The following is a 25061-nucleotide window of genomic DNA, read 5'->3' as shown; positions in this document are numbered from 1 at the left end:
TTTAGGCAGGGTGGTACAGTGGACTGTTCCAGAGACAGGTTGAAAATCCTTGTGAAGACTCCAGCCAGCTCGTCAGCACAGTCCCTCAGCACATGTCCCGGGACGCCATCCGGTCCCGCAGCCTTCCTCGGGTTGATGGCCCGCAGCGTGCGCCTCACCTCATGCTCCTCTAATGTGAGGTTTAAGCTGCTGTGGACCGTGAGGTTCGGTGATGCTGTCCCTTGTGGTGTCACCTCAAAGCGGGCAAAGAAGAGGTTCAACTCCTCTGCCAGAGCGTTGTCACCATCGGCAGCTCCGCGGTTGGCCCTGTAGTTGGTGAGGTGCTGGACTCCCTGCCACACCTGCCTGCTGTCGTGACTGTCCAGGCGTTCCTCAATCCTCCTCCTGTAGTCTGCTTTGGCCTTGCGGATGCCTCTCTTCAGGTTAGCTCGGGCTGTACTGTAGAGAGCTTTGTCTCCGGAGTTGAAGGCGTTGTTCCTCTCCTTCAGCAGTTGCTGGACCTCCCGGGTCATCCAGGGCTTCTGGTTGGGGTAAACCCGAACGCGTTTGTCCACAGTGACAGTGTCTATGCAGTTTTTAATGTAGCACAATACACTATATGTGAACACCTCCAGGTCCTGATGTTCGAAGACCCCCCAGTTGGTCCTATCAAAGCAGTCCTGCAGCTGCTGGGTGGCACCCTCAGGCCAGATGGCGACAGTTTTTGTGATGGTAGGAGCCGTTTTCTTGATGGGGGCGTATCCAGGGATCAAAAGCAGGGACACATGGTCAGACTGGCCCAGGTGTGGTAATGGTCTAGCCCTGTAGCCTAGTTTGATGTTGGTGTAGACCTTGTCCAGAATCTTAGTTCCCCTAGTAGCACACTTAACATGCTGGTGGAATTTAGGGAGTGCTGCTTTTAAGTCTGCATGGTTGAAATCCCCTGCTATAATCAGCACAGCGTCAGGATACTTGCTCTGCTGAATGCTAATGCTGCCATGTAAAAGTCCAATAGCTGAGTTAGCATTAGCATCCGGTGGGATGTAAACAGCAGTTATCATGACCACAGTAAACTCTCTTGGGAGGTAAATCGGCCTGCATTTAACAGTCACATACTCCAGATCTGGGGAGCAGTGGCTGTCTACAGTCACAGTGTTAGTACACCAGCTCTTATTCACGTACACACAGAGCCCCCCTCCTCTGCTCTTACCGGAGTCTACTGTTCTGTCCTGGCGCTGTACTGTGTAGCCTGCGAGCTCAATAGCAGAGTCCGGGATGGATGAATGAAGCCAGGTTTCTGTGAAAAGCAGAATGCAGCTGTCCTTCACTACGTTGCTCGCTGTAGTCTGTAGCCTCAATTCATCCATTTTGTTCGCGATGGATCTGGCGTTCGTGAGAAATAGGCTGGGTAGCGGTGGTTTGAGTGGCTGCCTCCGTAGCCTGGCTAGCGCACCGGCCCTGCAGCCTCGCCTCCGTCTTCTCTCTCTACGCCGCCCTCGCCTCCTCCCCGCCGGGATGATAATCCACGGAGAGCCGGGCCTCCTCGCTAACTCCACTGGAATCTTGTGAAGACGGAGAAACTCACTTGTAACACTCCGATCGTAACATAGTCCGATCTTAAGGAGATCGTGCCGGCTAAAGGTGTTACTCGCCCGACAAAATGAACACAAAACAAGACATAACGCGAACATAAACAACCATACAAGGCACCGACCGGGTAGACACTGAGCTGCTGCAACTGTGTGCAGCAGCACAAGAGGGGAGAGAATTACACATTTAAGCACAGACACAGATCATGCAATTCAGTCTGGAAAAGGGGCATGGCCTCGAGATCAACCATGGGTGTCTTGTCTCGCAGAGAGAAGGGACGATGTGTTGTTAAGAGCTGAGTTCGGCATGGGCCGGCAGAGTATCGCTGAAAGTTTTATTCTACATTTATCCTGATGTTTGGAGTCGCTTACAAAGTCAAGGATTGCGATACGTTGTATTGTACTAAGCTTTTACAGTTGTTTAAGAGGTGTGCAAAAACAATATACAAGACAAGAGTGAGTGCCAGCTCCCACGGGCAGATGCAGAGAGAGATAGTGACTAGCAACGATGAGCAATCAACCTGGAGAAAGCGCGGAAAGGGCCAAGCATCGACCAATCAAGCATCGCACAGGACCAGCAGCAGAGGACAAGCTGCAAGCGCAATCGTGCATCGCCAGAGAGCACGGAGCAGGAGAGAGAGCGCGCAACCAGCGCCACCAAGCAAGAGTGGCGGCACCGGCAACCAGCGGACGAACGACGAGAGCCACCGTGCATCGCCAGAGAGAACGGAGCAGTGGAAAGAGCCTGAGCCAACGCAGCCCTGAAGTAAGGGCGGGTGTCCGTGTGACGCCACCAGCTGCACGATCAGGGAGAGAGATAGAGTGACTAACAACGATTAGCAATCAACCTGGAGAAAGGGCGGAAAGCGCCAAGCATCGACCAAGCGAGCATCACAGAGAACCAGCTGCACGCGCAACCGGGCATCGCCAGAGAGCACGGAGCCGGAGAGAGCGCGCAGCAGCGCCAGCAGCACCACGAGCAAGGGAGTCAGCTGCCAGTAGACAAGCAGCGAGTGCTACGAGCACCTTCAAAGACAAGCGTCCTGCCAACTCAGCTCATCCAGAAGAGGAAAGAGCCTGACCAGCCGCCCGTGGAAAACAGGAGAGCGCCGGAAAGAGCGCTGTGGGTTCGACCCCACACACACTGACCAGCATCAGCTGGGAACCAAGACAAGAGTAAGGAACGACGGCGAGTATCGTGCTGACTCGTCATCCAGCAGCGGACAAGCAGCTGCTACAGCTGCCTCAAAGAGAACGAGCGAGGAAGCTGTTTGCATGCGTACGACGCATCGCCCGGCGTCTGCTTAACACGAATAATTGATGAAGGAGACAAACCACCACACACACACATAAATGACTTACCGGGACCAATAATAAGAAGACTAAATATAAGAGTGAATACACCATTGTCTGATCGTGAAGAACATTCCTGCCCGTCGAGTTACGTGAATACGATTGTTAGAAATATTTTAGTCATTCGTTTTCGTTAACTGCATAATCTTGCCAATGAATTAATTGCTAACTACTTTTGCCTTCGGGACATGTTTCTTTATTGCCATTCGTATGAATATCGTCGCATGCATGTTTAAGGACTTTTTCCTATCGCCGTATATGCTCGCGTTACTCTGAGGAATTCATCGATTGTTCTGCTACCAGTTTAACAACTTAATCATTGAGGGTTAAATGTACGGATCAATGAGAACATCTCCAGGAGTACTGTGTTGACAATTCAGAGTGCGCATATTAGAGTGTTATGTTTTTGGATAGAAATTAAAATTGCTTAACACAGTGCCTGAGTGGTGCCTTCTTAAGTTCATGCATAATAATCTTAAATATAAGAACTGTATCCTGCGGTGAGATTTGAATTTGGAGACCTGACATAAACACACTAAGACATAATCAGTAAATTTTAAAGCAAGAATAATTGTATAATTCCGATTGATAATACAACCCGTCACAACGAAGCCGAGCTTAATTTAGCATAATTACGTCACTCTTGCATAACTTCATACAATTAATCGTATTATCCCAATTGATAATACGACCCAAGACAACGAAGCCAAACCGAATTAGCATAACTGCATACATTAGCATTAGCACAAACATTTGCATAACTTAATACGATTACACCTCCCTATTTATCATAATTTACGTGCATAATCACACAAATTAGCATAAATTCGGATACTTATGTATTTTACCGGATTTTCATTACATTTGTATTATTTTCATTAATTTTTCAACACCCTACATATACAACAGAGGAACACCTTCGACGGTTAAAGGCTGTTTTTGACAGGATGCGTTCCGCTAACTTAAAATTTAAACCGAGGAAATGTCATCTTCTGCAACGTTGTGCGTTACTTGTGACACATCATTAGTTCTGACGGTATAGCTACGAACCCTGACAAAACGTCGTGTTCGTGACGTGCGTAGTTTTGTCGGGTTCGCATCTTACTACCATCGGTTCATTCCACATTTTGCTACGATCGCTAAGCCTCTGCATATACTTATGGCAAAGAATCAGAGATTTAAATGGGGACCTGATGAGGAAGGTGTTTAAGGGCCTTTGTGATCGCTTGGCGACTGCGCTGACGCTCGATTATCCTGATTTCTCCTTTCCGTTTATCTTGGACACTGATGCCACCGATACGTGCATTGGGGCTGTCTTGTCCCAGTGCAAGGATGGCGTTGAAAAGGTTGTTGCGTATGGCAGCCGTGTCCGATCGCCGGCTGAGAGCCGCGACTGTGAAGGTCGGTAGTGGGTGACATGACGTCACTAGCGCGGCAATCCTCCCCCTGGCGGTTGACACAAGGTCACGCTGAGCGGTGACGTCAGAGAGCGGGTCAAAGTTCAGTTAGTTGACAGAAGGGGAGCGGCAGTGTCGTGGTGAGCGCTGCGCAACGCACCCGACCAGCCGAATTCCATTCCCGCTCGTGGCCAACACCGCCAGTGACGATTGTCTGAACCGGTCCTGAGCCTCCCCTACGTCGACTCAGCCTCAAACAAGTACCCGGTGCAGTGTAAACATTGCCACTAGGGAGACAAAGGCGGCCGGGCGTGGTGCCGTCCCAACCTTAATATATGCTCACTAACAGCACTTACCCATACAGTCCGTCCAGGCGACACGGGGGATATGTCTTTGTGTTGGGAGCAAGTTTGAGTGACGTGTAGCCATGGGAGTTGAACGAGCGCCTGCTACTACTGAGTCGACTACGGTTGGACAGACGCTGATACAGACAGACAAGACAGGCGGACAGACAAGAGGAACACATAGACAGAGAAAGATAGAGACACAGGCAGAGAGAGAGGCGGACACAGAGATGTTGAATCGAACAAACTTAACTCGCTCCATTGAAAGAGTTTCCTCGAGCTTTGCCCATCCCCGTAAGTCGTTTTAGTTTCCATTAATTTCAGTGTGGTGTGTACGTGTAAGCAATGTGGGATATCGATGTACACAGATATGAACAAGATCAGCAGACAATAAGTCTTTCATACTCTTCGGTTCTTTCGGTAAAGTCACATAAATAAAAAAACGTTTCAATCGCAACACAAGCGGTTGTCCTCGGGCGAAAAAATCCAGAAATTGTCACGGCAGAAGTCAGGTGAACGATGGCACGTGACAGATAAGGTGTGTTCTATGGTGTTTTTAAGGAGCAGATGACTGTGAAAATGCCTTCCCACACACTGCACTTGAAGGGTTTCTCTCCTGTGCGAGTTCCCTGGTGCTGTGTCAAATGTCCAGGGCGGTCCGTGCTGTATGCACACCGGTCACATTGTTGCCTTGTCGTACCGTAATGCGCCGAGTGCCTTTGCTCCGTCAGACCAATTAGGCAGACATCATGCAAAATTCGAATGAGTGCTGTCGTGGAGAATGTATCTACGAGATGTGCTCTGCCGTGTAACCGAATACAAATCTACCAAAAATGCATTTCAAATGTGCTCTTAAAATTACCTCCTTGCTATGAAGCAGATCAGAAGACACGACATCTTTCATATATCGATCTCTCCACGAAACAAAGGAATGTTTTACACAAACTAGAACTAGCACAGCCTTCTGGGAGTGCATCATTGATTCAGTGCAAGCCACCTGTGGACCCTTATTTGTGTACAGCGTCTCAACAGCAGCCGGGTTTGCTTCAGACGTTCATCAGCAAGGAGCATTTCTAGTCCGAGTTCGACAAAATCTACGTCAACACGTAATACAAAATTATAATTTGTGTTGTAGAGAATGTATCGCCTCTACATGTAACTGATGAATGATCCGAATGTGCTCCCTATTTCAAAGAAAATGAATTGCTCCAGAGGGAGATGCTTCCTGAAAACACAAAAGTACCCTTTGACCTGTATCACAAGAACTGGTCTCACCTGAGTTATCTGTACAGGTTACTTCCAAAACACACACTTTGTCCTAACATCACTTATTTAATGTTTGACCCTTAGACAAAATGCTACATGTACACACACAATCAGACAAGTATTCATTCTAAATTATTGAGTCATTTTAAACAAATTGAATTACTGAACTGAAATATTCTGCATTAGGTTACATCGTATTAACAAGCCATTTAAAAAAATAACACACCGTCTGCTTAACAGTGTAAGTACAAAATACAATTGTCATTCAAAACAAGTAGGCCATTGCATGCTGGCGTCTGGGTCAAAATTCATGAAATTCTAAACATTACCTACAAACTCCACAACCAAGATGCCATATCAACCATTGCCCCCTACTGACAGGCTCTTGTCCACATGCAGGCCGGTGCAGAGCAACCACTTTGTACCACACATGGGCAGCTGCTACTTGGGAATGCTCTTCGAGTGTTTGAGACGAGATACTATACAAAACTCCGATTTGCCGAGACGATTAAGCAAGCACCGTATAAATGAAATTGATAACAATTAATGCTTGGGAGCTTATTGGCTCTCGCTCCTGGTTAGAGATCTACGCAACCCACAGGTCCACAAAGACTGGCCGCTCTTACCCTGTAGGTTGCACCTAGAAATTGAGTTCAACTTCACATTCTTGTCATTAAATACCTGACAAAGGACCATCTATTGGAGCGACATCATCTCAAGTTACACATCTACCGGGTCTCCATTTGACTTTGTATTGTTTCGGAGGAAGTCCACCCACACCTCCACTTCCACAAACTGCTGGGAGTTGCCTCGCTCTGCCTCACAGTCAGAATTTTCCTCCTGCTTCACGTTGCCTCCATCGATGTGAAGGTCCCATTTTGGAGTTGAATTGTCATCTTCACATTTTACCTTCACTTCTTCGCTTTTCACCATCACTTCATATTTCACCTTGATATCTTTAAAAGTGTCCAAGCTGGGATTTTCTTCCGGTTCTTGTTTCATGAGGGATGGGTTCATTGCGGCACTTTGACTTTCACAAGCTGATTTCAGACTCCACTCCTTGTGGATCTTCTGATGCTTGTGTGTTCTCTGATGTGCATGAAGATTTGATGAAATTGCAAACGCCTTCCCGCACGGAGTACACTTGAAGGGTTTCTCTCCTGTGTGTGTTCTCTGGTGTTTTTTACGAGCAGATGGATGTGAAAATGCCTTACCACACAGACTGCATTTAAAGGGTTTCTCTCCCGTGTGTGTTCTCTGGTGTGCTACAAGAGGAGATGAACGTGCAAACACCTTTCCACACACACTGCACTTGAAGGGTTTCTCTGCCGTGTGTGTTATCTGGTGTTTTACAAGAGTAGATGACTGTGCAAACGCCTTTCCACAAACACTGCACTTGAAGGGTTTCTCTCCCGTGTGTGTTCTCTGGTGTTCTACAAGAGGAGATGAACGTGCAAACGCCTTCCCACACACACTGCACTTGAAGGGTTTCTCTGCCGTGTGTGTTCTCTGATGTGCTACAAGAGTAGATGAACGTGCAAACGCCTTACCACATACACTGCACCTGAAGGGTTTCTCTCCCGTGTGTGTTCTCTGGTGCATTACAAGAGTAGATGACTGTGCAAACGCCTTCCCACACACACTGCATTGGAAGGGTTTCTCTCCTGTGTGTGTTCTCTTGTGTGCTACAAGAGAAATTGAATGTGCAAATGCCTTCCCACACACACTGCACTTGAAGGATTTTACTCCCGTGTGTGTTCTCTGGTGCATTACAAGAGTAGATGACTGTGCAAACGCCTTCTCACACACACTGCACTTGAAGGGTTTATCTCCTGTGTGTGTTCTCTGGTGTTTTTTAAGAGCAGATGGATGTGAAAATGCCTTCCCACACACACTGCACTTGAAGGGTTTCTCTCCTGTGCGAGTTCTCTGGTGCCGTGTCAAATTTCCAGTACGATCTGTGCTGTATGCACGCTGGTCGCAGTGTTGCCTTTTTGCACCAAGCCGCGCGGAGTGCCTTTGCTCCATTAGACTAATTCTGCAGAGGAAGTGACAGCTGCAGACAGAAAAAAAATATCAACACCATCTACACGTCAGTATCGATGCACAGAGGAATGCATATATACACAGTCAAACGTCTATACCTATTCAAATATTCATGATATAGTGAAAAAGTGTACCAAATTCATCACACGGGCTGTTATGGCACACAATGAGAAGGCAAATGGTCACAAACATGCCTGGAAGCCCTCGTATCTTCAAAATGAATGTTAACCCAAAACTCCGAGCACACAATTTCGGCTGTCTGGCTACAAAAGTAATATTTATGAAAGCTAAATTCAGCTGACATAGCAAAGGGTGTTGAAAATAATACTATTTGTTTTGATTTAACGCTTTCGTGACTGCAGGGATTCATATTCTTGGTTCTTTTGTTAAAGTCACGAAGAAGGGAAACAATAAAATAATAGAAAATATAAAACAAAAAAATTCTCACGACGTTTCGACTGCAACACAAGCAATCTTTATCAGGTGTGGAAAAAAACACACCTGATGATGATTGCTTGTTTTGAAGTCGAAACGTCATGATAATTTTATTGTTTTATATTTTTTATTATTTTATTGTTTCCCTTCTATGGGACTTTACCAAAAGAACCAAGAATATGAATACTATTTGTGTTATGCAGAAATGCATAAATTAATGTTGAATCGCAACTTAGAGGTGTGAAGCCAGGCACAGATGTCCTTGAATGCTGGGATGAACAGTTCCGACTTAAGCTGCACGTGTGCTGTGATAACATCCTGACTCCATTCTTACAAAGAGTTCCAGAGGAAAACAAAAACAAACTACTATTTTGATATAACCTCCATGCTCAATAAAGTCAATAGACATTACTGCAAATACAAACTTGACACTGTCACACACTCAGAGGCAGAGCCAGGATTTTCAGGTAGGGGGGGCAACCCCTCCAGCAATGAAAAATGATAGGAGTTGTTAGTATGTAAGGAGTTGTTATTAAGTAAGGACTTGTCCCTTGTTTTTTATTTGACGCGTGTGATCGGCATCGCGCTCGCTGAAGGTGTTTGCCTTCAGGGAAGTCGTGTACTGTATACGCAACTGCGCACAATTCTGAGTCGCTTGTAACTGCTTTGCCGTTACTTATTGCCAATTATGGACTCGGACTGTTGTCCTCTCATCAGAGTCCCTGGCACGTAATATGCCACACGGTGGCAGTGGGGGTCGCAAAATGTCGATTTATCTATATATAAAAGGGAAATGTGTGGATACGTGTGTCTGTTCAAAATGTTTAGCATACTTGCCAACATGCTACATACTTGAAATGTGGGTCAGTTCCATACTGTACACAATGTAAAAAGTATAAAAATAGTCACTAAAACTTTAAATCTAGATATAAAATAGACTTTTGTATTTTATATCTATCTATATCTAGATATAAAATAGACTTTTGTATTTTGGGGGAATGACCATGCTGTTAACAGTGTGCCGGGAGATTTTAGGTGGCGCTTCGCTACTGGCCGATGAGGCCAATGGCTTCTCGGAGTTCAATACATATCCGTGCGAAGAACGGGTACAACTGCTATCTTAAATATAAAGCAGAATTTACATCTGTTTGTTTGAAGCAGCAAAACCTCTACAACGCTGAGCTCTGGCGTCATGAAATTTTCACAGCATTTGCTGTCTGGAATGTCTAAGTGAACGCGACTATTTTCAGCTGACCTTGTCATTCTCTTACCGAGTGGCCAAATCCACCTCATGTAGAAGTGGGTTAAGGTTAAATTGAGTGAAAATATCCGATTTAGGTCAATTGATTTGTTTCGGCTTTTTTCTTTCTTTCAAGAATAAAAAAATATTTCAGTGAAATAAGGGAATATTAAATTAATCCAAGACAAGAATCCAAGTCCCGGGCGAAGCCGGGTAGTGACGCAAGTTATTATTAAACCCCAATGATCCAATCGAAATTTGGGATTTCGATCGGATCGTTGGGGGCATGTGCCACCCCACCCCCACTGGCTCCACCACTGTCACACTGGCATGGTTCACAGGTGGTGGTGTGTCTAGACCCATGCCTGGCCACCTTCACCTACTCAGTATTAATGCTTCCTCACTCTACCAAGTAATTCATTGAAGTACAATTAACATCGCCGAGGCTGCGTGTCTCTCTCTCCCCGTGGTTGCGTGGATTTCCTTCCCGATCCCCCGGTTTCCCCTCCACATGTAGAGAGTGAGCACCGCCACGCGTCTAGAGTGAACACCGCCACGCTGTTGACAAGCCTCACCTTGTTGTTGTTGTGGGCAGGTCGCTTCTGAAAACAAGAGCGGTAGAGCAGCTAAAGCGGGCTTGGCCTGGTAAAATATAAAAAAAAAACTGTGTCAATATTTAAATTAAAACAAAGTTACAAAGTAGTGAGCCAGGTCAAGACAAATTATCTTAAGCAAGAGAATTGAAGCAAATGCGATCAGGCGAGGGCAGGAGGCAAGGCCCCGCGTTGTAAAGTTCCTACCTGGACATCGTTTCCATGCTCACTGCTACTCAATTGACATCCCAACAAGAGAGAGAGCGAGTTTCTACCTCGGTAAACAACAACCATCACCATCAAAACAACCACAACCACCACAACCGCGATGAGAAATTCTCACCTCGGATTTCAGTGCACGGGCGGAACGGCAACTTCCTGTTACCTCACTACGTCACGCGGCAGTAGGAGGTGACATGACGTCACTTGCGGGGTACGAAAACACTCCCCTCTCACAATGAGCGGCTCTAACGTAAATAAATTATGCTAATGAGCCGCCCCATCTGTAGGAGGGGTGGGGCGCGGGTGCCGAACTCGTCGCAATAAACTCGCGACTGCTTTCACGAATACATTATGTTAATGAGCGGCCAGTAATTGGGCGTAGTTTTGCCCAAATAAAGATTGTCACTGGAACAGATATCGGCAGCGGCTGAGGGGAGGTGACGTCACTCTCAAGAGCGCGGTGGTCGGTAGTGGGTGACATGACGTCACTAACGAGGTCGACTTCCCCGGGCGTTTGACGCCGATGAGGTCACGCTAAGCGGTGACGTCAGAGAGCGGGATCAAAGTTCAAGTTTGTTGACAGAAGGGGAGCGGCAGTGTCGTGGTGAGCGCTGCGCTCCGCACCGACCAGCCGAGTTCCATTCCCGCTCGTGGCCAACACCGCCAGTGACGAGTCTCTGAACCGGTCCTGAGCCTCCCCTACGTTGACTCAGCCTCAAAGACCCGGTGCGGTGTGTAAACATCGCCACGAGGGAGACAAAGGCGACCGGGCGTGGTGCTGGCCACCCACCCCTCGTGTGCCGTCCCACCCTTATTAGGTGCTCGCTAACAGCACTTGCCCCTACAGTCTGTTAAGGCTATACGGGGGATCTTTGTGTTAGGTGCTCACGAACGGCGTGTGCGGCGGCGTGTGAGTTGTGCTGCGTTATGACCTGTGCGTGAGAATGAGTGAGAATGAGCTGTGTGTGAGAGTGAGATGTGAGTGAGCTGTGTGTATGAGTGAGCTGAGTGAGCTGTGTGTGAGAGAATGAGCTGTATGTGAGAGTGAGCTGCATGTGAGAGTGAGCTGCATGTGAGAGTGAGCTGCATGTGAGAGTGAGCTGCATGTGAGAGTGAGCTGCATGTGAGAGTGAGCTGTGTGTGAGTGAGCTGTGTGTTTCAGTGAGCTGTGTGTGAGTCAATGTGAGTGAGTGAGTCAATGTGTGTGAGTGAGCTGTGTGTGAGAATGAGCTGTGTGTGAGTGAGCTGTGTGTGAGTCAGCTGTGTGTGTGAGTCAATGTGAGTGAGCTGTGTGTGTGAATGAGTCAGTGTGAGTGAGCTGTGTGTGAGTGAGCTGTGTGTGAGTGAGCTGTGTGTGAGTGAGCTGTGTGTGAGAGAATGAGCTGTGATAATTGGTTCTTTACCCTTCTATCTGGCAACAAAACTGACACCTTTTTACAAGGAGTCATGTTTGAATAGACCGCAATACCTGCAGTCATAATACAAACAAAAGAACATAACTCTGATAATGTGCATTGTCCTTGAAGTTGCACATTATCAGAGTTATGTTCTTTTGTTTGTATTATGACTGCAGGTATTGCGGTCTATTCAAACATGACTCCTTGTAAAAGGTGTCAGTTTTGTTGCCAGATAGAAGGGTAACGAACCAATTATCATATTTTTTACTGGCAAATGAGGTTCCCATAGTGTAGAATGAGCTGTGTGAGTGTGTGTGAGTGAGCTGTGTGTGATTGAGCTGTGTGTGTGAGCTGTGTGAGAGAGTGAGCTGTGTATGAGTGAGTCAGTGTGAGTGAGCTGTGTGTGTGAGAGAATGAGCTATATGTGAGCTGCATGTGTGTGAGTCAGTGTGAGTGATGTGCGTGTGTGTGAGTCAGTGTGAGTGAGCTGTGTGTGTGAGTCAATGTGAGTGAGTGAGCTGTGTGTGTGAGTGAGCTGTGTGTGAGAGTGAGCTGTGTGTGAGCTGTGTGTGTGAGTGAGCTGTGTGTGGGGGTGAGCTGTGTGAGAGTGAGCTGTGTGTGAGAGAATGAGCTGTGTGAGCTGCGTGTGTGTGAGTCAGTGTGAGTCAACTGTGTGTGTGAGTCAGTGTGAGTGAGCTGTGTATGTGTGTGAGCGAGCTGTGTGAGAGTGAGCTGTGAGTGAGCTGTGTGTGAGCTGTGTTTGTGAGTGAGCTGTGTGAGCTGTGTATGTGAGCTGTGTGTGAGTGAGCTGTGTGTGAGTGAGCTGTGTGAGTGAGCTGTGTGAGTCAGTGTGAGTGAGTCAGTGTGAGTGAGCTGTGTGTGAGTGAGTCAGTGTGAGTGAGTCAGTGTGAGTGAGCTGTGTGAGCTGTTTGTGTGAGTCAGTGTGAGTGAGCTGTATGTGAGAGTGAGCTGTGAGGGTGAGCTGTGTCAGCTGTCTGTGTGAGAGAATGAGATGTGTGTGAGTGTGCGTGAGTCAGTGTGAGTGAGCTGTGTGAGTGAGCTGTGTGTGTGAGTGAGCTGTGTGTGAGCTGTGTGTGAGAGTGAGCTGTGTGTATAAGTGAGTCAGTGTGAGTCAGTGTGAGTGAGCTGTGTGTGTGAGTCAGTGTGAGTGAGCTGTGTATGAGTGAGTCAGTGTGAGTGAGTCAGTGTGAGTGAGTCAGTGTGAGTGAGCTGTGTATGAGTGAGTCAGTGTGAGTGAGTCAGTGTGAGTGAGTCAGTGTGAGTGAGTCAGTGTGAGTGAGCTGTATGTGAGAGTGAGCTGTGTGTGAGGGTGAGCTGTGTCAGCTGTCTGTGTGAGAGAATGAGCTGTGTGTGTGCGTGAGTCAGTGTGAGTGAGCTGTGTGATTGAGCTGTGTGTGAGAGTGAGCTGTGTATGAGTCAGTGTGAGCTGTGTGTGAGAGAATGAGCTATATGTGAGCTGCATGTGTGTGAGTCAGTGCGAGTGATGTGTGTATGAGTCAGTGTGAGTGAGCTGTGTGTGAGTCAATGTGAGTGAGCTGTGTGTGTGAGTGAGCTGTGTGTGAGAGTGAGCTGTGTGTGTGAGTGAGCTGTGTGTGGGGGTGAGCTGTGTGAGAGTGAGCTGTGTGTGTGAGAGAATGAGCTGTGTGAGCTGCGTGTGTGCGAGTCAGTGTGAGTCAACTGTGTGTGAGTCAGTGTGAGTGAGCTTTGTATGTGTGAGCGAGCTGTGAGAGTGAGCTGTGAGTGAGCTGTGTGTGTGAGCTGTTTGTGAGTGAGCTGTGTGAGTGAGCTGTGTGTGAGCTGTGTGAGTCAGTGTGAGTGAGTCAGTGTGAGTGAGCTGTGTGTGAGTGAGTCAGTGTGAGTGAGTCAGTGTGAGTGAGTCAGTGTGAGTGAGTCAGTGTGAGTGAGCTGTGTGAGCTGTTTGTGTGAGTCAGTGTGAGTGAGCTGTATGTGAGAGTGAGCTGTGTGTGAGGGTGAGCTGTCAGTGTGAGAGAATGAGCTGTGTGTGAGTGTGCGTGAGTCAGTGTGAGTGAGCTGTGTGAGAGTGAGCTGTGTGAGTGAGCTGTGTGTGAGTGAGCTGTGTGTGAGCTGTGTGAGAGTGAGCTGTGTGTATAAGTGAGTCAGTGTGAGTCAGTGTGAGTGAGCTGTGTGTGTCAGTGTGAGTGAGCTGTGTATGAGTGAGTCAGTGTGAGTGAGTCAGTGTGAGTGAGTCAGTGTGAGTGAGCTGTGTATGAGTGAGTCAGTGTGAGTGAGTCAGTGTGAGTGAGCTGTATGTGAGAGTGAGCTGTGTGTGAGGGTGAGCTGTCAGCTGTCTGTGTGAGAGAATGAGCTGTGTGTGAGTGTGCGTGAGTCAGTGTGAGTGAGCTGTGTGTACAAGTAAGTCAGTGTGAGTGAGCTGTGTGTGAGTCAGTGTGAGCTGTGTGTATGAGTGAGCTACATGTGAGAGTGAGCTGTGTTTGAGTGAGCTGTGTGTGTGAGAGAATGAGCTGTATGTGAGCTGCATGTGTGTGTGAGTCAGTGTGAGTGATCTGTGTGTGTGTCAGTGTGAGTGAGCTGTGTGTGAGTGAGTCAATGTGAGTGAGTGAGCTGTGTGTGTGAGCTGTGTGTGAGAGTGAGCTGTGTGAGAGAATGAGCTGTGAGAGTGTCAGTGTGAGTGAGCTGTGTGTGTCAGTGAGCTGTGTGAGCTGTTTGTGAAAGTGAGTCAGTATGAGTCAGTGTGAGTGAGATGTGTATGAGTGAGCTGTGAGAAAGTCAGCTGTGTGTGAGTGAGCTGTGTGAGCTGTGTGAGCTGTGTGAAAGTGAGCTTTGTGTGTGGGCCGAAATGAAGAGCCTTCTTTACGCATCTTAGGAAGACAATAGCACCTCTTTTGCCCACTTCAGCAGTTGCTTCTTGCTGTGGTTGTCCCACCTGATGACGGACGCTTGTGTTGAGCCCAAGACGTTGTGATTTAATTTATTTTTATTTTATACCTACGTGACTTTACCGAAAGAACCAAAGAGTATGGATACCTGCAGTCACGAAAACTTCAAATCTAACATCACTTATTCAATGTTTGACCCTTATAGACAAAATCAGATAAGTATTCATTCTAAATTATTGAGTCATTTTAACCAAATTTAATTACTGCACTGAAATATGCTGCATCAGGTTACATCGAATTAACAAGAAGCTACTTTAAAAAAATACACACCGTCTGCTTACCAGTATATGTACAACATACTATTGTCATTCAAAACGAGTAGGCCATTGCATGCTGGCGTCTGGGTCAAAATTGATGAAATTCTAAACATTACCAACAAACTCCACAACCAAGATGCCACATCAACCATTGCCCGCTACTGACAGGCTCTTGTCCACATGCAGGCCGGTGCAGGGCCACCGGTGCAGGGCCACCGGTGCAGGGCCACCGGTGCAGGGCCACCTCCTTGTGCCACACAGGGGCAGCTGCTACTTGGGGATGCTCTTCGAGTGTTTGAGACGAGATACGATAAAAAAAACTCAGAATTTCCGAGGCGATTAAGCAAGCACAATAAAAATGCAATTATGATAACATAGCAAAAGCTTGGGAGCTTATTGGCTATCGCTCCTGGTTAGAGATCTACGCAACCCACAGGTCCACAAAGACTGGCCACTCTTACCCTGCAGGTTGCACCTAGAAATTGAGTTCAACTTCACATTCTTGCAATTAAAGGCCTGTGACAAAGGTGCGTCTATTGGAGCGACATCGTCTCAGACTTACACATCTACCGGGTCTCCATTTGACTTTGTATTGTCTCGGAGGAAGTCCACCCACACCTCCACTTCCACCAACTGCTGGGAGTTGCCTTGCTCTGCCTCGCAGTGAGAATTATCCTCCTGCTTCACGTTGCCTCCATCGATGTGAAGGTCCGATTTTTGAGTTGACTTCATCTTCACATTTTACCTTCACTTCTTCGCTTTTCACCATCACTTCTTCATATTTCACCTTCACCTCTTCATATTTCACCTCGATACCTTTAAAAGTGTCAAAGCTGGGATTTTCTTCCGGTTCTTGTTTCATGAGAGATGGGCTCATTGCGGCACTGACTTTCACAAGCGGATGTCAGACTCCACTCCTTGTGAATCTTCTGATGCTTGTGTGTTCTCTGGTGTCTTTGAAGATTTGAGGACTGTGAAAACGTCTTCCCGCACACACTGCACCTGAAGGGTTTCTCTCCTGTGTGTGTTCTCTGGTGTTGTACAAGAGCAGATGACTGTGCAAACGCCTTCCCACACACACTGCACTTGAAGGGTTTCTCTCCTGTGTGCGTTCTCTGGTGTTGTACAAGAGCAAATGAAACTGTAAACGCCTTTCCACATACACTGCAATTGAAGGGTTTATCTCCCGTGTGTGTTCTCTGGTGTTCTACATGAGCAGATGACTGTGCAAACGCTTTCCCACACACACTGCACCTGAAGGGTTTTTCTCCTGTGTGTGTTCTCTGGTGTTGTACAAGAGCAGATGAAACTGTAAACGCCTTCCCACACACACTGCACTTGAAGGGTTTATGTCCCGTGTGAGTTCTCTGGTGTATTACAAGAGCAGATGAACGTGCAAACGCCTTCCCACACTCACTGCACTGGAAGGGTTTATCTCCTGCGTGTGTTCTCTGGTGTGTTTTAAGAACAGATGACTGTGCAAACGCCTTCCCACACACACTGCACCTGAAGGGTGTCTCTCCAGTATGTGTTCTCTGGTGTGTTACAAGAGTAGATGAAATTGTAAACGCTATCCCACACACACTGCACCTGAAGGGTTTCTCTCCTGTGTGTGTTCTCTGATGTATTACAAGAGTAGATGAATGTGCAAATGCCTTCCCACACACACTGCACCTGAAGGGTTTCTCTCCTGTGTGTGTTCTGTGGTGTGCTCCAAGAGAAATTGAATGTGCAAATGCCTTCCCACACACACTGCACTTGAAGGATTTCTCTCCCGTGTGTGTTCTCTGGTGCATTACAATAGTAGATGACTGTGCAAACGCCTTTCCACACACACTGCACTTGAAGGGTTTCTCTCTTGTGCGAGTTCTCTGGTGCCGTGTCAAATTTCCAGTACGATCCGTGCTGTATGCACCGAGCCGCGCGGAGTGCCTTTGCTCCATTAGACTAATTCTGCAGAAGAAGTGACAGCTGCAGACAGAAAAAAATATCAACACCATCTACACGTCAGTATCGATGCACAGAGGAATGCATATATACACAGTCAAACGTCTATATCTATTCATATATTCATGATATAGTGAAAAAGTGTCCCAAATTCATCACATGGGCTGTTATGGCACACAATGAGAAGGCAAATGGTCACAAACATGCCTGGAAGCCCTCTCTAAAACCATCGGCGGCAAGACCTCCCAGACTCTATGGTCTTCCCAAAATCCATAAAGAAGGCACCCCGCTACGACCCATCGTGTCGACGATAAACTCTCCTACGTACAAACTGGCCCGTTTTCTATCAGATACTCTGCTCCCCTTCACAGGCAAGACCTCTTCGGCAGTACTCAACTCAACCCAATTGGTCTCTATGGTTAGAGACATGGTACTATCTCCTGATGACATCCTCGTCAGCTTTGATGTATTATCTTTGTTTACCAAAGTCCCAGTACCGGACACCCTAACAATAATTGAGGACTTAGTCCAACATGGATTGAATTCTGATGTACCTGCGCTGGTTAGGCATTGCCTCACCAACACCTATTTTACCTGGAATGGCACCTTCTACAAACAGAATGAGGGTACCCCTATGGGCTCCCCCTTGTCACCAGTTATAGCCAACATGTTCATGGAAAAGTTTGAATCAGACGCCATCCAGACATCCACCCTGCATCCTTCCCTGTGGAAGAGGTATGTGGATGACACTTTCGTCATCTGGCCACATGGCCTCCCAGCATTGAACCACTTCTTGGACCACATCAATTCTAGACACCCATCCATCAGATTCACCATGGAAGTGGAGAAAGACGGTAAACTACCATTCTTGGATATTCTGTTTGAGAGGAGGCCTGACGGATCCTTGGGACATTCTGTCTACAGGAAAGCCACCCACACAGATTCCTACTTGAAACCGGATTCCCACCACCACCCATCTCAAAAGAATTCTCTCATCAAAATGCTGTTGGAATACAGCAGTCCTCACAGAGGCTGTGACGTCGTACATCAGCTTCTGTGAGGACTGCTGTATTCCAACACGCACCAGGGTGAACTTCAACAACAACAAGCCCTGGTTCTCAGCAAAGCTCAGAAGGTTGAGGTTGGAGAAGGAGGAAGCGTTTAGGAGTGGGGATAGAGACCGATTCAAGGAGTTGAAGAACAGGTTTAGCAAGGCGGTGAGAGAGGCTAAACGATTGTACTCAGAGAGACTAAAACACCAGTTCTCTGCTAACGACTCTGCTTCTGTCTGGAGAGGGCTCAGGCAGATCACCAACTACAAGCCCAGAGCCCCCCACACCACTAACGACTCCCGCCTAGCCAACGACCTGAACGAGTTCTACTGCAGATTTGAAAGACAATTGGACTGTCCTGAACTACCCCTTCCCACCCAAGAGGCCCCTATCCCACCCACACTACAGAGACAATGATCTCCATTCAGGAGGGAGAAGTTAAAACACTTTTCAAGAGGCAGAACCCACACAAAGCAGCTGGGCTGGACTCTGTCTCTCCAGCCACCCTCAGGCACTGCGCGGACCAGCTGTCTCCAGTGTTCACCAACATCTTTACCACCTCCATGGAGACATGTCATGTACCAGCCTGTCTCAAGTCCTCCATCATCATTCCAGTGCCCAAAAAGCCAAGGCCAACAGGATTAAATGATTACAGACCCATCGCCCTTACCTCCGTGGTAATGAAGTCTTTTGAGCGCCTGGTCCTGGCACACCTCAAAGCCATCACAGACCCTCTACTGGACCCCCTTCAGTTTGCCTACAGAGCCAACAGGTCTGTGGATGACGCAGTTAACATGGCCCTCCACTTCACCCTACAGCATCTGGACTCCACAGCATCCTACGCCAGGATCCTGTTTGTGGACTTTAGCTCGGCTTTTAACACCATCATTCCTAGCCTGCTTCAGGACAAGCTCTCCCTGCTGAACGTGCCAGACTCCACCTGCAGATGGATCACAGACTTCCTGTCTGACAGGAAGCAGTGTGTCAAACTGGGATCACAAGTTTCTGCCTTCAGGTCAATCAGCACCGGGTCTCCTCAGGGCTGTGTCCTTTCCCCTCTGCTATTCACCCTGTACACCAACAGCTTCACCTCCAGTCACCAGTCCGTCAAACTCTTGAAGTTTGCGGACGACACCACCCTCATTGGGCTAATCTCTGATGGGGATGAGTCTGACTATAGGAGGGAAGCTGACAACCTGGTGACCTGGTGTAGCCAGAACAACCTGGAGCTTAATGCTCTTAAGACCGTGGAGATGGTTGTGGACTTCAGGAAGAATACAGCCCCACTCACCCCCATCACCCTGTGCGACTCCCCAGTCACCAATGTTCAGTCCTTCCGCTTCCTGGGCACTATTCTTTCCCAGGACCTCAAGTGGGAACTGAACATCAGCTCCCTTATCAAGAGAGCTCAACAGAGAATGTACTTCCTACGGCAGCTGAAGAAATTTAATCCGCCAAAGACAATGATTATGTGCTTCTATACAGCCATCATTGAGTCCATTCTCACCTCCTCCAACACCGTCTGGTACGCTGCTGCCACTGCCAAGGACAAGAGCAGACTGCAGCGTATCATCCGCACTGCTGAGAAGGTGATTGGCTGTAATCTACCAACCCTTGAGGACCTGCACACTTTGAGGACCCTGAGGCGAGCGAGGAAGATTGCGGACAATTCCTCGCACCCTGGACACTCTCTGTTCCAGCTACTCCCCTCCGGCAGAAGGCTGCGGTCCATCAAGACCAAAACCTCACGTCACAAAAACAGTTTTTTCCCATCCGCTGTTGGCCTCCTCAACAAGGCCAAGGGCTTAAAATGACTTTTACACTTAAAATGACTGTTACACTTACTATAACATTTTATCTACATAATTACACCTTTCCATACTTACATGTAATCTTATTTGTATTTTTGTATTTTAAGATTGTTTAATACGGCTAATTAACATTTTACATTTCGCATTTTATAAGGTCTACTTATTCATAATTTTAAAGATTTTAGCCCTTTAGTATTACTTCTACTTTGTAACGTTAGTATAGTTAGAGTGTATACATTTTATACAGCACTCACCAGCACTCTCCTGCAAGTCTCACGGGACATACCGAGGGACTGACTTCGCTTACGCACAGAGCGTTTCGGACTCTGCTGGAGAGACTCTCTCACACTTTCGACCAGCTCGGCTGTTCGCTTCTTGGGACGTCCCGAGTGGCTTGGACGGTTCTCACTGGCAGCGTTGAGGTTCTCCACGGTCCCATACTTCTCGAAGTGGGCCACCCAGTTCTGAATTCTGCTTTTGGATGGAGCCTTTTCACATTCGAACTGACGCATGAAACTGTCCTGGGTTTTCTTAAACGAGCCTGTCTTGTAGTAAAATTTAACACAGTGTATTCTTTGTCCCAGCTCCCACTGGGGTCTTGGTGTACTCACGGTCGTTGATTCTGCCATGTCCTGTAAAATAAGGGCAATCGGTGAATAAATAAAGGAGATATCACATAAAGTGTACACGGGGCCCGTTTTTTTTGGATCACCCTGTATAATCTTAACTTTGGAGCTTTCGTGACTGCAGGAATTATTATTTGGTTTTTTCGGTAAAGTCACGTATAAAGAAAAAATAATAAATTAAATAATAACATACGACGTTTCGATTGCAACACAAGCAATCATCATCAGGCATAATGAAATAGCGACATATAATCTAACCAGAAAAAATTATAGACAGACATATAAGCAGACAGATATCACCAAGATACATGTTGCCCGCTGTGTGTATCTTGGTGATATCTGTCTGCTTATATGTCTGTCCATAATTTTTTCTGGTTAGATTTTATGTCGCTATTTCATTATACCTGATGATGATTGCTTGTGTTGCAATCGAAACGTCGTATGTTATTATTTAATTTATTATTTTTTCTTTATACGTGACTTTACCGAAAGAACCAAAGAATATCACCCTGTATAAGTTAAGATTCCTACTTGTTCAATGTATGCACCGTCCCGCCATAGTGAATTCCTTGTCTGTGCAAACTTACATGGCAATTAAAACCGTTTCTGATTCTGATTGATTGATTCTATACCACAGAGCCCATGGCATTTCTGACCAACACCACCTGACCGGTGAATTAAGACATGTACATCGGGCCCTCAGGATGAACGGATCCTCTGACCGCACTATCCGCCAAGCTGTTTCTCCCACCACACAGAAACAGCCACATGAAACTCCGACCAAAACTATCACGTTATCTTACATAGCAGGCGTGACCAAAAAGATCTCCAAAATTCTAAACAAACATAAGATCCAAGTCCGATTCAGTACAGTACATAAAATCCGTGATCTGATTCCATCTGTGAAGGATGTCGTTCCTGACTTACAGTATCCTGGAGTCTATAAATTGAGTTCCATTTGTGGTGATTGCTACATTGGAGAAACGAAACGTCATGTTTCTGATCGTGTCCGCGAGCACAAGTTAGATCTGAAACACGGCAGAACTGATTCTTCGGCCGTTGCCGATCATTGCTACAACTCGGTAGGCTCTCATGAAATTGTCTTTTCCGAGACCAAGGTTCTCTGCAAACCTCCTGGCTACCATCAAAGGTTTGTACACGAGGCCATACAAATATACAAACACAGACATAATTTCAACCGTGATGATGGGTACAAACTTAGTAAACATTGGAAAGATGTTATCAACCACGCAAAAAAGACTTAATTACACATTTTTGGACCATCTTATCTGACAGGCACTATTTTACTTTACTTTACCGAGTGTTAACATCCCCAGTGTTTAACAGTACTCTCTTCATTGTTCAGCCAGCACTGGTATAAACAAGGGCATTTTCGTTCTTTTCTATCATGTGTATCAACAGGTGCTTATACACACACATGTCAACGTACACTTACACCCCAAACTCTCTTTTGGCCTCCCCTCCCCCTCTCTGTCCAATGCGTTGGCGTGTGCAGCAGTAGTTGCTTGTAGGGGTAGGCACGGTTTGAACCGACAAATTGAGCAAACCAAACCAAACCAGCGACGACTGAACCAAACCAAACCAAAACCAAACCAAACCAAGCTAAACCAAACCTCTTGAGTTGGCTTGAACCGAAAAGATGCGCGGCAAACAATATTCGCATTCAATACAAATATCAAGTGTATTAATCGCTAATTTCTACGCAGGCTTTCTTCATATTGAGATTCACTAGCAAGTACTGGACGACGATGTCGTCCACAGCCATCTCCTCAAGCTTGGCACGCCCAATGTCCTTGAACGCAGTGTGGTAGTTCAATGGCAGTGAAACCCCAACACTAGGCAACATCCGCGCCCACGAGCGCACACACATCTCGGCCTTGAACGTGCACTTGTGCAGGTTTGGTCGGTCGAGAAAGGAGCGCTTGGCGGCCGAGTTTGCTCTCTCGGAGGGCACGGACGACGCCGGGATAGGCAAATAGTCGCTACCGGCGTGTTTGGTCTCTTCCACGTCGTGGATGAGATACCTTGTGATGCTGGAGCCGCCGGGGATGGCGCCGTCTTGCGCCGCTCGAGCCATGGAGATGCAATTGCAAAGTGAATTCGCAGGCAAAGGCAACTACAGCATGTCCTTTCGTGTCGCCTTTACAACCAACCAAACTAGTTTGAGCCGGTTCTACCCTGTCCGAGCCAAACCGAGTCGGTTTTCGTAGCCCCAAACCAAACCGAACCAGTTCAAACATAGCCAAACCAAACCGATTTGGTTCGGTTCAAACCGCGGTTTGGTGGTTTGAGCCAAACCGTGCCGACCCCTAGTTGCTTGCGCACAACCACGTCCACGCCGCCGCTTCTCGTGTACCACGTTGTGCATTCTTTTGGCCCCGCCCCACCTCCCTCCCGATACGTTCTATTCATTGGCTACCACATTCTGATGAGCTCCCCCCCCCCTCAACTTGCTTTTAAGGGATTACATCTTGAATCATTGCCTCACTTGATGCAGCGAATCTGGCTGTGACGGTCCCACCTGATGACGGAGACTTGTGTTGCCTCCGAAACGTCGTGATTTTTATTTTATTTTACTTTTATTAATTTTAATGTTTTACCTACGTGACTTTACCGAAAACACCTAATACTATGAATCCAAGCACACAATTTTGGCTGTCTGGCTACAAAATAAACATTTCTAAAAGCTAAATTCCACTGACATAGCAAAAGGTGTTGAAAATAAAACTAATAGTGTTATGCAGAAATGCATAAATTAATGTCCAATCGCAACTTAGAGGTGTGAAGCCAGCCAGGCTCACGATGTCCTTGCATGCTGGGATGAACAGATCTGACTTCAGCTGCATGTGTGTGCTGTGTTAACTTCCTGACTGTTTCAATTCTTACAAAGAGTTCCAGAGGAAAACAAAAACAAACTATTGTTTTGATATAACCTCCGTGTTCAAGAGTTAATAGACTTTACTGCAAACACACACTTGACGCTGTCACACACTGGCATGGTTAACAGGTGGTGGTGTGTCCAGAACCATGCCTGGCCACCTTTCTTCCGGTCAGTATTAATGCTTCCTTACTCCACCAAGTAATTCATTGAGGATCAATCAACACAGCCGAGGATGCGTGTCTCTCTTATCTCCCCGTGGTGAAATGTTAACAACCTCTCCGACCCTGAAGCCTGCTGTATATTTGGAGTTTGCGTGTCTCTCTCTATCCCCGTGGTCGCGTGGATTTCCCTCCGGATCCTCCTGTTGTCCCCACTCCACATGCAGAGAGTGAACACCGCCACGCTGTTGACAAGCCTCACCTTGTTGTTGTTGTGGGCAGGTCGCTTCTGAAAACAAGAGCGGTAGAGCAGCTAAAGCGGGCTTGGCCTGGTAAAATATGAAAAAAACTGCGTGAATATTTAAAGTAAAACAAAGTTACAAAGTAGTGAGCCAGGTCAAGACAAATTCAATTTAAGCGAGAGAATTGAAGCAAATGCGATCAGGCGAGGGCAGGAGGCAAGGCCCCGCGTTGTAATATTCCAACCTGGACATCGCTTCCATGCTCGCTGCTACTCAATTGACATCCCTACGAGAGAGAGCGAGGCTCTACCTCGGTAAACAACCACAACCACCACCACAACCACCACCACAACCACCACCACAACCACCACCACAACCACCACCACAACCACCACCACAACCACCACCACAACCACAACCACCACCACCACAAGAACCACAACCGCGATGAGAATTTCTCACCTTGGATTTCAGTGGACGGGCGGAGCGGAAACTTCCTGTTACCGCGTGACGTCACGCAGCAGGTGGTGACATGACGTCACTTGCTGGGTACGATACACTCCCCTCCCACATTGAGCGGCTATGTTAACTTAAATGAATTATGTTAATGAGCCCGGCCCATACGTCGGAGGGGTGGGGCGCTGGTGCCAAACTCGTCGCAATAAACTCGCGACGGCTTTCACGAATATATTATGTTAATGAGCGGCCAGTAATTGGGCGTAGCTTTGCCCAAATAAGGATTGGCACTGGAACAGATATCGGCAGTGGCCGAACGGAGGTGACGTCACTCTCAAGAGCGCGATGGTCGTGACATGACGTGCCTAGCAAGGTCTACTTCTGCGGCCGTTTGACGCCGATGAGGTCACGCTAAGCGGTGACGTCAAAGAGCGGGGTCAAAGTTCAAATTTGTTGACAGAAGGGGAGCGGCAGTGTCGTGGTGAGCGCTGCGCTCGGCACCGACCAGCCGAGTTCCATTCCCGCTCGTGGCCAACACCGCCAGTGACGAGTCTCTGAACCGGTCCTGAGCCTCCCCTACGTCGACTCAGCCTCAAACGAGGACCCGGTGCGGTGTGTAAACATCGCCACGAGGGAGACAAAGGCAACCGGGCGTGGTGCTGGCCACCCACCCCTCGTGTGCCGTCCCACCCTTATTAGGTGCTCGCTAACAGCACTTGCCCCTACAGTCTGTTAAGGCTATACGGGGGATCTTTGTGTTAGGTGCTCACGAACGGCGTGTGCGGCGGCGTGTGAGTTGTGCTGCGTATG

The 25061-nt window shown here is 47.4% G+C and overlaps 2 protein-coding genes across 5 annotated transcripts; both read right to left on the bottom strand.

Moving 5' to 3' along the window:
• Window positions 1-5055: 5055 nt before the first annotated feature.
• LOC144737511 (uncharacterized) lies at window positions 5056-10658 on the bottom strand. Of its 2 annotated transcripts, none has more exons than XM_078620227.1 (3): window positions 10586-10658; window positions 10225-10291; window positions 5056-7984 (listed from the first exon to the last, which is right to left on the bottom strand). In XM_078620227.1, exon 3 carries the CDS (start codon window positions 7954-7956, stop codon window positions 6649-6651), a length of 1308 nt encoding a protein of 435 aa, XP_078476353.1. In that variant the 5' UTR covers window positions 7957-7984; window positions 10225-10291; window positions 10586-10658; the 3' UTR covers window positions 5056-6648. The 2 variants fall into 2 exon arrangements, with proteins under 2 accessions (XP_078476353.1, XP_078476354.1); XM_078620228.1 differs by lacking the exon at window positions 10586-10658 and adding an exon at window positions 10450-10579.
• A 4162-nt stretch (window positions 10659-14820) lies between these two features.
• Window positions 14821-24361, bottom strand: LOC144737512 (uncharacterized). Of its 3 annotated transcripts, none has more exons than XM_078620229.1 (4): window positions 24258-24361; window positions 23816-23882; window positions 20122-20499; window positions 14821-17028 (listed from the first exon to the last, which is right to left on the bottom strand). In XM_078620229.1, exon 4 carries the CDS (start codon window positions 16998-17000, stop codon window positions 15885-15887), a length of 1116 nt encoding a protein of 371 aa, XP_078476355.1. In that variant the 5' UTR covers window positions 17001-17028; window positions 20122-20499; window positions 23816-23882; window positions 24258-24361; the 3' UTR covers window positions 14821-15884. The 3 variants fall into 3 exon arrangements, with proteins under 3 accessions (XP_078476355.1, XP_078476356.1, XP_078476357.1); XM_078620230.1 differs by lacking the exon at window positions 24258-24361 and adding an exon at window positions 24040-24233; XM_078620231.1 differs by lacking the exons at window positions 23816-23882; window positions 24258-24361 and having other exon boundaries at window positions 20122-22871.
• Window positions 24362-25061: the final 700 nt, after the last annotated feature.

The sequence above is a fragment of the Lampetra planeri genome, chromosome 71, assembly GCF_965212315.1.
Source record: "Lampetra planeri chromosome 71, kcLamPlan1.2.h2, whole genome shotgun sequence".
In the NCBI taxonomy this organism is placed as follows: Eukaryota; Metazoa; Chordata; class Hyperoartia; order Petromyzontiformes; family Petromyzontidae; genus Lampetra; species Lampetra planeri.
The sequence above is the reverse complement of the archived record's forward strand: the minus strand, read 5'-3'. Positions and strand labels throughout refer to the sequence as shown.

Bases quoted from the DNA above. Each gene is read 5' to 3' on its own strand.
- LOC144737512 (XM_078620229.1), bottom strand. From the start codon at position 17,000: ATGGAGCAAAGGCACTCCGCGCGGCTCGGTGCATACAGCACGGATCGT.
- LOC144737511 (XM_078620227.1), bottom strand. From the start codon at position 7,956: ATGGAGCAAAGGCACTCCGCGCGGCTTGGTGCAAAAAGGCAACACTGC.